This window comes from Adiantum capillus-veneris, chromosome 19 (genome assembly GCF_014529385.1).
Source record: "Adiantum capillus-veneris isolate H3 chromosome 19, ASM1452938v2, whole genome shotgun sequence".
NCBI classification, from domain to species: Eukaryota; Viridiplantae; Streptophyta; class Polypodiopsida; order Polypodiales; family Pteridaceae; genus Adiantum; species Adiantum capillus-veneris.
Window position 1 is genome coordinate 128,467,350 of NC_140949.1, and position 13,016 is coordinate 128,480,365.

The 13,016-nt window shown below is 43.9% G+C and overlaps 1 protein-coding gene across 1 annotated transcript in view; it reads left to right on the forward strand.

Moving 5' to 3' along the window:
- The window catches only part of LOC147434844 (uncharacterized), a 47,359-nt gene extending 43,099 nt beyond the window's left edge, over positions 1 to 4,260 (forward strand). Inside the window, exon 3 of the mRNA XM_086491248.1 lies at positions 326 to 4,260. Within this exon, the coding sequence (XP_086347374.1) occupies positions 331 to 3,930 (3,600 nt within the window). The 5' untranslated portion in view covers positions 326 to 330 and the 3' untranslated portion in view covers positions 3,931 to 4,260. The remainder of the gene's footprint in view (positions 1 to 325) is intronic.
- Positions 4,261 to 13,016: the final 8,756 nt, after the last annotated feature.

Consider the following 13,016-nt stretch of genomic DNA (forward strand, 5'->3'; position numbering starts at 1 on the left):
CAATGATAAACAAAGGCCATAACCAATTTTGGAACAGAATGGACACCATGTGACAGTGATTAGACCAAATTAGCGTTTTTCAGAAAAGCGGAAAATTTGGCAGAAGACAGCAGACAGTGTCAAAATGGAAAGAGGGGCTCACACCCCACTAACACATGTCTAACCCCTACAACTATCATAATAGTCTTTCATGTTCATCAAAAAAATCAGTACATTTGCAAAAGGGAAGACTAACGGGCTCTTAAAGTATGCATATGTCAGTTTAATATTAATTTTGGTTGTAATGGTTCAAAACTCATCATTGGGTTACTGTTTATGATACCAGGATCCATGACGTCACCGCACAGGAAGAAAAATCCTATTGAAGGTGCCACTCCATTCAAAATCATCAACAAATCACTTGAACCTACCTCTACATGGATACCAAAGGAAGTATTGGAGCAGGATGGAATTCAGATATATCAGGGAGTTTATACAGACCTGTCAGGTAAACCAGTGGAGCTGGTGATGTTGCCCAAGGAAATAATGACCCATCTGAAGAATGAGAGCCTGAAGGGGCCAATGAAGACAGCGGGTTTGTTGAAGTTCTTGACTCTTCCCCCTATCAGCATAGACATTCAGAGAGTCCATGAGTTAGTAGAATCAATCCAAGATGATGGAACATGCATGGTCACAGGACGATATGGCAATAAAGTACAAATTAAAATCACAACCGACATCATCCATGCCGCCTGCCATTTGTCTAGGGAGGGATCCAGTGTCAGAGAGAGACACCATAAGCTGGTGGTATTCAGCAACAAGCAAACGACACAAGTATTTGAAGATATGCAGAACCAAACAGCAAAAATTCTTTGCAGAATATATAATCAGTGTGTTTTGTGCATAAGCAAGAGACCACCAAGGTATACCAACCCCATGGCATCTATGGCCACCACCTTAACATGGGCATTGCAGAGTCCAGGGTTGGTAGTGATAAACCATGCTGCACATGTATTGGTTTCTCTTATCAAGCTCAGGAATACCTCACCACTGTACATTGGAGGAGGTGAGATCATAACAAGGGTTATCTACGAGGCATTAAAGATGAAGGATCAACTACAACCTGCAGTGTCACAAAAAGAGTGGATGTGGCAGTTAGAAGAAAGTGACAGCAGTGATGAGGAAGAGTTGAGGAAGCCCCCCGTCACACAACAAACGGTTGGAGGCCGTAAACTAGAGACAGTAAAGAAGACGGAAGCAGAAAAGACGGCTGAGCGACAAAGCCGCAAAAGAAACTTGGAAGAAGAAGAGAAGGCAGCGGAAGCACTCAGAGCAAGGAAGCAAGCCAAGATGGAAAGGAAGCTAGAAGGCTTTGCAATTCAAAGATCTCTACAAGGAGATATTGGGGCCAAATGGAAGCCGTCCGCAGAGAAGTTCAAGATAAGGACCAAGGCGGCAAATATTCAAAGCTTTGAAATGGAATTTTTTAATGAATTCATTCAGAAGCAGAATGTGGAAGACCAACCGGACTTACTACTTGATGATAATGATTTTGAGGTGCTAAAGAGCCAGCTACGGCCTGCCGAAGAGGAGAGGACCGAGGAACAACAAAGACAACGAGAAGAACAGCAAAAGAAGGATGAAGAAGATTGGGACCGCCACTACGACCATGATTATGAACAACATGAAGAGCAGATAGAGAAGCAAGCTGAACCCCCCAAGGATACTGAGCAACAGCCGAAGCCTGTGAAGCAGCCACCAATTGAGGAACCAAAAATTGCTAAGGCTACTCAGCCTATCATTGTTCCTGAAACAACTGAGACTGGAATATCAAGAACTGCAGAAGAAGTGGAAGAGGAAATCAAAAGTCAACAGCTTGTGGCCCCGTTGGAAAAGGGTAAGGGCAAGCTTATGGACTCTCCAGATCGAGAAGCAAGTATGGATGAGATTCAAGAGATGATCGACAACGACTTGATCACAGTATCAAGAGCATTGCGTAATGTCAGAAAACATTCTCATACAGTGGTGTCAAAGAACTGGCAATTAGAATCATCCAACAAAGACTTGGAGGATATTAATCAGAGACTGACCTTGAGAATGTCCGAAGCAGAAGCAAACCTGGCTGAAGCGTTGGCAAAGCTTCAGACAGCTCAAGACCAGGTGGGAGCACTCGAGCACACGAAACATGAGCTCGAGGTAAGCACAGCTCAGACAGAAGAAGAGAACAAGAGATTAGTGCAAGAGTTAGAAGGGACAAAGGCTGATGCACTATATGCTGATAATCTGCATAAGGAAAGGAGCCAAGAAGTTCAGAGATTGAAAGAGGAGACCACCTCTCTCCGGCGACAAATTGCAATACATGCAGCTGAGGTGGAAAGATTAAGAAAAGGCCGAGGAGAGGTGGTAGCAATTCAGGATACCCAGCCAATCGATACACAATTGATTGAAGATCTACGACGAGAGCTGGCACTTGAAAAAAGACAAAGAGTGATGATATTTGAAGGCGCAATGAAAACGGAAGATGACCTTCGAAGAGAGATTGAGGTCCTAAAAGGCGCAGGCTCCAGCGTAATTATGATACAAGAGGATCCGAAACTTAGAGAGAAGAATGAAGACTTAAAGAAACAAATAGAAGAACTGAAAGCACAGGCAGAGAAAGAGAAGAAAGAGAAAGATGAATTTGCCAGATTAAATCAGGAAATGGTACAAGAGCTTCTAAAGTATCAGAGAAAGAAAGAAGATGATGATGATGAAGAAGGAGGGCAACAAGGCAGAGCACAACTCAGAACTGAGAATATAGGAGACCTTGGTACCCTGGCAGACGTGTATGGAGGCGAGGAATCGGAGACCAACCAACAAGGTGGCTCTGATCCTCCCCAAGATAAAGGCCATCAGGACCAAGGGGAACCTAATCAACAAAATCCAGCTGAAGTACTAGAGACTGTCACGGAAAGTTGGATAGATGAGGAGCCAAACCCAGCTGATATACCTTCCACATCAGAAAATCCATTGAATGTGCCTGAAGATGAAAGACTCACTCCAGAGGAAGAAGAAAACATCAGAGCCGCGATAAAGACTGAAACGGAAAAGTGCTGGAGAAACGCAATGAACTCCGAACGGAGACTGCTAAGGACATTGGGGCAAGACAAACTTGATAGAAATGAATTAAGAGGAAAATGGATAGCTCCTATGCTTCCATACCCTCTGCTCAAATATGAAATGCTGCAAATCAAAAAGCAATCGGAAGGGGAAATGGAATCTGCAATTGTAGATATGGACCCTGCAACACAAGATGAAGCGGAAAAGAAGAAGTTAGTGGACAGCCAACCACACTGGCGAAAGGCATGGCTGACAGAGCACCCAGACTACATTTTCTATCTGCTGACAGCACCAAGGTCGTGGAGAAAAGATCCAACTTTTTGCCCTCTGCCTCGAATGTACACAACCCAGCAGTTCATTGTACAAAGGAAAGATCACCCCTCATGGCTTAATTACCCCACTTTACCAGGACCGCAGGCTGGAGAGAGAATAGATGGAGATTATATGGCGAAAACCCTAAAGGGCGCCATAGAAACCTTCCTCGGCTCTCTAAACCTTACGTGTCGAATGCTCGTAAAGATATGTAAAACACTTTTGGCTTGCAATGCCACTTTCAACCTCGGCATTTTGTATCATTCACCATATTTCAATCCCGTCAACAACGAAGATGACCTCTCCTACGACCTCAGCAAACCACCTTCCGAAGAAAAGCTCTACAACTACTACAGGAGAATTATATTTTTGCCGAGCTACCACCTCCAAAATTTTGAAGAAGCAGTATATACAGGATTTTTTGCTATCAAGAGTAACATTTTTGGGCCGACTCCCACGGATCTCGCGGCAAGGTACGCAGCAGTAGTGGAGAAGGACAACACCACACTTGCCGGGACCTTTCGACAACCACGACCGTAATCATGTCGTGGTAGACATGAATTAGGAGGGGGGGAGTGTCGGCAGCCTAGGCCAACTACGCCATATGTAACTTCAATTTCCCTTGTAATAAGCCTGGTCTACTTTTGAACTCTCTTTTAATCAAAGACGTGTTTTGGAATTATGGGAGAACCTTGTAATCCTTTTCATTTTGATCTTACGGAAGCCGGGATGCTAAAAGCATTTCCAACTTGTAAATATTGAGTAGGTTAACCTTACATTTTTTATCTCTTTTGAGAAACCAAGTGACCTTAGTATATAAGGCACTTAGGTCATTTGTAAACAATAACTTTTGAATTGATAAGTGGATTACGAGAACTCTGTGTCGTGAGTGAGAGAGTGAGAGTCTGTGTATCTTCATCTTGATACTACGCACCACTACCTCATCCGATTGACGAGCCGACCACGCCAACGCTGTAATCTCGCTGAGAGCTACGCGCCTATAGCCAACGTTGCACACTTTCAGTGATTTTTCAACTGTCTTTGGTTCCTTGCCCTTCCCTTAGTCTAAAAAGCTTAAGTATCAAGTTTCACTTCAATTGGAGTTTGTTTGACCTCAGTTGGACACTTAGTTCCGTTTCAGATAGCAGGTTTGAACTGACTCTCCACCTTTTATGCATCCAAATGTTCCCAAATTTGATGTGCAACCTTCTTTTTGTTTGTTTAATGCAATGGTAATGCTCAAGTTCTCAGTTTGCGCTATAAGATAAACAGAATAGTTTTGGCACAGTTTTCCACTTTGTCTTGCTCCAGGTGTCTTCACAAGGTTATGAAAAGTCCATATGTCAAGTTTCATGTAAATATGATTTTATTTGCTATCCCCTTTTTGGCTTTGAACTATTTTGACATAACACTTGGAGTTTCTGTGTTGGTAACTGTATTTGTTGATTCCCAAATTCTTCAACACTTGATTTTTAAGGTTCAAAGATCATGTAGAAGACTCACCAACAACTCTTAGCACTCAATTGCCTGTCAGGTAGCCTAAAAGACATATAGCGCGCTATAAGTGTTTTTGGCTATTTGGCTCTTGTTTCTTACTTTTATTGGTTGCTGTGAGTTCCCTTGGTCTCCCTGATCCCCAATATGAGTTCAAGTATCAATACCCCTTTCTTTCACTCTTGTTTGGACAGATTCTCCCTAATGGTTGTTTCAACCCTTTTTGTTTCCGTTTCGTCGCAATTGTCTGCGTTGTTTCAAGCGTTGGATCCAAATCCAAATATATGGTCAATGTGCATCCTCTAGGGATGTGTAGGGTGGGTTTTGCTTTCAAGGAAAGCAAAAAGCCTTGTTGTTTCCCTTTTTTGTTACTTTGCGTTTTTCTTAGCGTTTTTTCCACATCAGCACTTCACAACCATAACCAAACAACCACAACTCAAAACCAAAACTCTAAACTACAATACCTAACTAATCCTATCTAGTCGCAGACCCTTGGCAAGACACTGGCTTCCTGGCTATCTACTAGACCTCAGGATACCCTCTCCTGGATCTTCTCTAAAGGTTTCAAGCTCTCTCTAGCCTAAGCTAAAGCAAGCTTCCATCACGCAAGTGTCGTAGGCTTCCTACTTATGGTCTTGTGTCTCCGGCAACGGCGCCAATGTTGCGGGAGTAACTCACACCCGAATAGTGCAAAACACACCTCTCAACAAAATGTCAATCGAGGCCACAAGTGACACGGTAGGTGCACGTAGACAATCCCGTTAGCTTGTCAGGCTGGGACCAACCCACACATACACACTTACAAATGGTTCAACCTCTGAACTAATCACAGATCTCTTAACTGCACCAAATGTCCTTCGGATGCCTAATCACTACCAAACACCTTAAACGAGGTCATAATTGCACGAAACTCAAGACACACCATCCCCTCACTAGGACAATACTATCCTGAAGTCCCTAAGTCAAAACCCTAACCCTAACTGTCACAAAGTGATGACGTGGCATGGCCTAAAGGATAGATGAAGGCCACTCTAAAGGAAAGGATCAGTAAAAGAAGTTGGACAACTTGTAATTTCAGCCGTGTGGCTTGAACCTTGTAATAAGTGACCCTATAAGTTTATAAAGTTGTGTCCAACTTATGGAACCCGGTAGAGGGGCCTAAAACCTTAAAGATAAAGCAGGACCCTTTCAGCGATCGGATGTTGATGTGGCAGGTTGTACAGACATGCCGTACGGAAAAGCCTAGATTTTGCGGAGACTGCCACGTGTCAGCTGTACGGATTTCCGAAAATTACGCTGGCTGTTTTTGGCAGTTTTGTGTGAGCTTTTCAGAGCAGTAGCTTTTGGGGTCAAGTGCTTTTGGAACTGAAGCTTTTGGGGCTCTGCTTTTGGGCAACCCTTGTAATTTATAAGAGCCCTTGGGCCTCTCACTTTGCAGAGCATTTGGACACAGAGTCTCAGAGAGGAGAGCCCTCGGGAGTTGTACCTTTGAGAAATAATAAAGAAATACCGAAAGGGGCGCCAGTCTTTGGGGCCAATGCTGCTGGGTGCGGAACTTCGCCGTGCCGTGTCGACTCTCCCTCTTCTCACTCCCTCTCTCTGTTAAAGTTTTGTCCAGTTGTTTTGAAGATTTGTTCGTGTGTTGCTATTCATATTCTGCTTGGAGTGTCCAAGTCTATTACAGTGGTATCAGAGCTCAGACGATTCTTCTTCTACGGAGAATCCGGTCCTTTTTGCAACACACAAGAGGTTCTCGCAGAGAATCTGGCAGAAATTGAAGAAGGAAAATTCCCGGTGAGGGAACAACAGAAAGGGAGGAAGATTTTGACAAAGAATCTTCGCGTCCCTGCCCCGGACTTACTAGCCACTCCCACCCTTCATACATCGCGCATCGGGCGCGCTCCCGTCTTCATCGCTCTGTCTTACAGGGCATATGCCATAAAGAACTTCAGAGATGAAGCAGAAAGAAGAGAAGGGTGCAGGCAAGCGGAGGCTGTACTCACTGAAAGAGATTGACGAAGCTGCAAAGCATTGAGTCAACAAACTGAAGAAGACCAAGAAGCACTCTCGGAAGAAGAGGAAGTCAGCAGATTTTCCCAGTTATTTCGGCAGGAAGTCAGCTTTCGAGGTGGCTTGCAGATCGAAGAAGCATGTTCGCTTCAAGAATTTTTCTTCGTCTTCAAAGAGTCCTGACAGTTCGTCGTCCTCTAGTGCTAGAGAGGATGAGCAAAAGCGGAAGAAGCGGAGAAAAGAGAGCAAGAAAGATAAGAAGAGAGCTAAGAAGAGCAGATCCCATAGAAGATCTCGGAAGCATCATGACAGTTCAGATAAGGATTCGTCAGAGAGTTCGGACTTTGATGATTTTATGTACACAACGAAGAGGAAGTATCTGTACAGAGCCAAACAGTACGATCGTCTAGAAGATAAGGGCAAGAAGGCTAAGGATTTCAAAGAGGGTGGGCAAGCGCTCAAGTTTGACACTTTTTCGGGCTTCAGAGATACCCACAGAGCGTTGGCTTTCATCCAACAGTTTGACATCGTATTCTCTGGAGGTCGCTACTCAGAGCACTCCAAGGTTCGATGAGCAGCCTCTTACCTTAAGGGGAATGCCCAGACATGGTGGTCTACCTTACTGCTACGTAGGGAAGCACCCACCAAGTGGCTCAATTTCAAGAAGATATTTACTTCTTCGTGGCTCACTCAGTATGAGCACGACGTGATTACGGCATGAAATCATCTACAGATGACCAGGGAAGATACTCTGGATTCTTATTGTTAGAGATTTTGGGATACTTTCTTACTTGCCTCTTCCTTCAAGAGGATCACCTTCAAGCAACAAGTTGAGAGATTTTGTTGTGGACTTCCGTCAAAGATACGGAATTATTGCTTAACGAAGAAATCTGAGTCTATTCAAAGGCTCTTGGGACACGCCAAACAAGGGTTTGGGATGCACGTAGGCACTTTGACCTACCCTACGGATAAGCTAAAGACGCCACAGAGCAAGCAAGATCACTTCAACGGGAACAGGAAGAAGGGGACGCAACAAAGAAGAAGGTTCAATGGCCCGCGACTTACTTCAGAGCAACGAGCCGAGTACTTTAAAGATGGCAAGTGCTATGGTTGCGGCAAGACGGGGCACATCTTTCTGAGATGCCCTAACAGAGGACCTAAAGAGCATACCAAGGACAAGCCAAAATCGTCCAAGGCAGCAGAGGAGCGAGCAAAGAAGGGAAAAACGAAAGAGTTTTTGCACGCTTATTGTTTCTCAGAGGGTTTGCCTGGAGAGCTACCTCCTGAGAGACCCGAGGACCATACCATCAAGTTGGTTCCGGGTAGTACCACCGAACCGGCCACCGTACAGAGTGAGCAGAGCACAAAATGAGGAGATTATGCACCAAGTGAAAGAACTACTGGAAAAGGGTCTAATTCAGCCCAGTACTTCACCTTATTGTTCCCCAGTGCTTCTAGTGTTGAAAAAGGATGTATCTTGGAGAATATGCATTGATTACAGAGCCCTGAATAAAATCACCATCAAAAACCGGTTTCCTATACCCAGGATAGACGACATTCTTGACAGGTTGCAGGGTTCAACGTGTTTTAGTTGAATCAACCTCAAGAGTGGCTATCATCAGATCATGATAGCTCTTGGAGATGTATACCAAACCGTGTTCCGGACAGCTTTTTGGTTGTACGAGTATTTGGTGACGCCTTTTTGGCCTCACAAATGCTCCTACAACAGGAGGATGGACAGGATTTTCAGAGATTACAGATCTCTTGTGGACACGTTCTTTGACGACATCATTCTCTAAGACTGAAGCAGATCATCGACACCATCTTGATAGAGTTTTTGATGCACTGAGGCACCATAGGTTGGTGGTGAATGGGAAAAAGAGTGAATTTTTTTGCCAGAGATACACTTTCGGGGACACATTGTCTCCGCAGAAGGTGTTCAGATGGACCCTGCCAAAATTGAAACTATTCAAAATTGGCCAGACTTGAAGAATGTGCACGAGGTGCGGAGCTTTTTGGGCTTGTGCTCTTACTACAGGCGGTTCAACAAAAAGTTTGCAGAGATTGCCTCTCCACTACACGTCTTGACTCAGAAAGGAGTTCCATTTACTTGGGGCTCAGCAGAAAAGGGAGCATTCCAGACGCTCAAAGAGAAGCTGACAACAGGGCCAGTATTAAGTCTACCAGACTTGCAGAAACAGTTTGAGGTTTACTGTGATGCTTGTGGACGTAGTTTGGGTGCGGTCTTGATGCAAGAGGACCATGTCATTGCTTATGAGAGTAGAATGTTTTCCAGACCAGAGCGCGTTGCTCAGATTTACGAGGAGTTGTTAGCAGTGATTCATGCTTTGACTCAGTGGAGGCATTATCTCTTGGGAGCAGACTTTACAGTGTTTACGGATCACCAGAGTCTTCACTATTTTCTTAGTCAGAAGAAGCTTTCCGACAAGCAGATGAGATGGGCTAATATCTTGTCGCAGTTTCGCTTTCAGATAGTGCATGTCAAGGGAAAGCAGAATGCAGTGGCTGATGCGTTGTCTCGAAAGCCACGGGTATCGGCCATTTCGGCGATACACCACTGGAACTTTGAAGATATGGTCGATCAGTATGCGACAGACCCAGATTTTGCAGACATAGTTGATCGGTTACAGAATGGAGAGATAGTTGCGGGATTTGTGATCAAGGAAGGCTATTTGATGACAGAGTGCCATAATCCTCCTTTTGCTGGGCATAGAGGCATTGACAATACCTTGCGAGGTGTAGAAAAGTATTTCTACTGGCCTACGCTCAAAAAGGATGTGGATTTGTTAGAACATGTATGGTCTGTCAAAAGGTCAAGTATGACAAACACAAGGCGCCAGGATTATTGCTTCCTCTACCGATCCCACACAAGCCGTGGGAAAGCATAACCATTAATTTTATATTTGATCTCCCGACAACTCATAGTGGGCATGATGGCATTTGAACAGTCATCGACAGATTTAGTAAGCAGGCCCACTTCATTCCGGTCAAGAAGACAGTGAAGGCCGATCATTTGGCTAAGCTGTTTGTCTCGCAGATTTTCCGATTACATGGGATGCCTGAGTCTATTGTTTCAGATAGAGATCCCCGGTTCACGAGTTTGTTTTGGAGAGCTGTTTGGGAAAATATAGGTACCCGGCTTAAATTCTCATCTTCTTTTCACCCGCAGACTTTTCACCCGCAGACAGATGGGCAGTCAGAGATTGCCAACTCAGTTGTTTTGGACTTGTTGAAGTCCTACATCTCAAATCAGAAGCATCAGTGGGAGAAATTTTTGCCGTTGGTTGAGTTTGCCTATAATAATACAGTTCATTCTTCGACGGGGAAGGCACCATTTGAGGTAATCGAGGGTGCTAGAAAGGTACCACCTATTCTAAGCACTAAGGAAAAGATCTTTGTAAAGGAGTACGAGCGGAAGTGCGACGCGAGAGAGAGAGAGTGCGAGAAGAAGAGCACGACGATATGGTGAACTCGCTCTACTGTAATTTGTAGAGCATAGTGAGTTCTTATTAGGTTTTTACAAAAGAATATGTGTACATACCTGGCGGACCGCCCACTTACCTGGGCGACCACATTGGGCTTTATACCCCAACAACCTCCCACTTAAAGTCCAATGTGGTACTTTAAGTGTGAGAGAAGCTACTATACAAGCTAATATACAAGAGATGTAGAGAAGTGATGTACTACCCTACACCTAACTGCTTGCGAAAATGCGCAAAGCTCTCTGAGGGAAGTCCTTTTGTAAGTAGATCAGCAGGATTTTCTGTGGTGTGAACTTTGACAAGCTGAAGTTGCTTATCCTCGAGCATTTCCCTGATGAAATGATACTTCACATCCACATGCTTTGTCTTTGAGTGATAAACTGGATTGCGAGCCAATTGTATAGCACTTTGACTATCACAATATAACACAGGCATCTCTTCTTTGATTCCCAAATCTGTTACTAGTCGATTAAGCCAAATTGATTCTTTGCATGCCTCTGATGCTGCAACATATTCAGTCTCTGTAGTAGACTAAGTAACACAATCTTGTAATCTAGAACGCCATGATATTGCTCCACCAGCCAATGTAAAGACATACCCTGACGTAGACCTTCGGTTGTCTAAGTCACCTGCATAATCTGAGTCTGTGAAACCCTCTACACTTAGCTCCTGACTCCCATAGCATATACGCTTACTCTTTGTAGCTTTCAGGTATCTCAATATTCCTTTCACTGCCTCCCAATGTTTCTTGCTTGGGTTTGACATGTATCGACTTACTACTCCCACTGCAAATGCAATGTCTGGGCGAGTAGCAATCATTGCATGCATCAAACTACCCACTGCAGACGCATATGGAATCTTATCCATTTCAGCCTGTTCTTCCTCAGACACAGGACAATCTTGTTTGCTAAGTTTCACATATGGTGGCAATGGAACACTCAGTGCCTTTCCCTTCTCCATATTGAAACGTTGCAAAACCTTGTCAATATACTCTGTTTGAGATAACCAAATCAACTTCTTTGATCTGTCTCTCTCAATGCGCATACCAAGTATATGACTTGCCTCACCCATGTCTTTCATGTCAAACTATTTTGCCATCTTTGACTTCAAAGCTGAAATTTCTTCCAAGTGCTTGCCAACAATCAACATGTCATCCACATACAAAATAAGGATCAGCCAACTACCATCCTTAGCCTTCTTTGTATATAGACAGTGATCGAACTCACTACGTTTGTAGCCTTGAGAAAGCATAAACTTGTGGAATTTATGGTACCATGCTCTCGGTGATTGTTTTAAGCCATAAAGACTCTTTAACAACTGCATAACCAATCTTCCTTGCCTTTCGCAACAAACCCTTCTGGCTGCTGCATGTAAATTTCCACATGTAAATCACCATGCAAGAACGCTGTCTTGACATCCATTTGGTGCAACACCAAATCTAATATGGCAACCAATGCAAGAAAGCATCTCAATGTAGTCATCTTGACCACCGGAGAGAAGACTTCATCAAAGTCAATGCCTTGTTCTTGCTTAAAGCCCTTGGCAACAAGCCTTGCTTTGTACTTTGGCTGACTATCATGAGCGGTGATCTTATACCTGTAAACCCATTTACAAGGTAGAGCCTTTTTGCCCTGTGGTAATTTAACCAGCTTCCATGTCTTGTTTTTATGCAGAGCTGTCATCTCTGACTGCATGGCCAATTGCCAATTCCCAGAGTCCTTCATTTGCACTGCTTCCTTGTAACATGAAGGCTCATTGCAATCAGTCAACATGACATAGTTCATAGATGGAACAAACCTATCAGGAGGTTGCGTGACACGTCCAGATCTACGCACAATAGGTGGCTCAGGCTCAGCCACAACCTGTGGTTTCACTCTATCCTGTCCTTGCTCCTCTTGAGCCCTGACATTTTGTCTTGCACGTGCAGGTCCATCTTCTTGGAAGACAACTCTTCTAATCTCCTCAACCCTCTCTGGTTTAGAATGATATTTGGATTCATTACAGTGAACATCATTGCTGCGGACAACCTTTCTAGATTCGGGATCCCAAAGTCTGTACCCCATCTCACCAGAATTACCATAGCCTAGAAAGATGCACTTTCTACTCTTTGGCTCAAGTTTGTTCCTAAATTCCTTTGGAACGTGAGTATATGCCTCACAGCCAAAGACTCTGAGATGCTTGTATGAGGGCATTTTGCCTGACCATACCATCTCTGGCACTGAATCCTTTTGCAAAACCTTGCTAGGAGATCTATTTACAAGATGAACAGTTGTTGATACAGCTTCAGCCCAAAACCCATTTGGCAGCTGTGCATTAGACAACATACTTCTGACCTTCTCTTGTATGGTCCTATTCATCCTCTCAGCAACACCATTTTGAGGAGGATTGTAAGGAGCAGTAAGTTCACATTTTATACCTTTTGACTCACAAAAGTCCTGAAAGGCCTTTGAAACACTCTCTCCACCATTGTCAGTGCGTAAGCATTTAAGCTTCTTGCCACTCTGATTCTCCACAAGTGTCACAAACGTTTTGAAAACACTAAACGCTTCATCCTTGTGCTTGAGAAAGTAAACCCATACTTTCCTCAAGTAATCATCTATAAATGTCATAAAGTAAGAA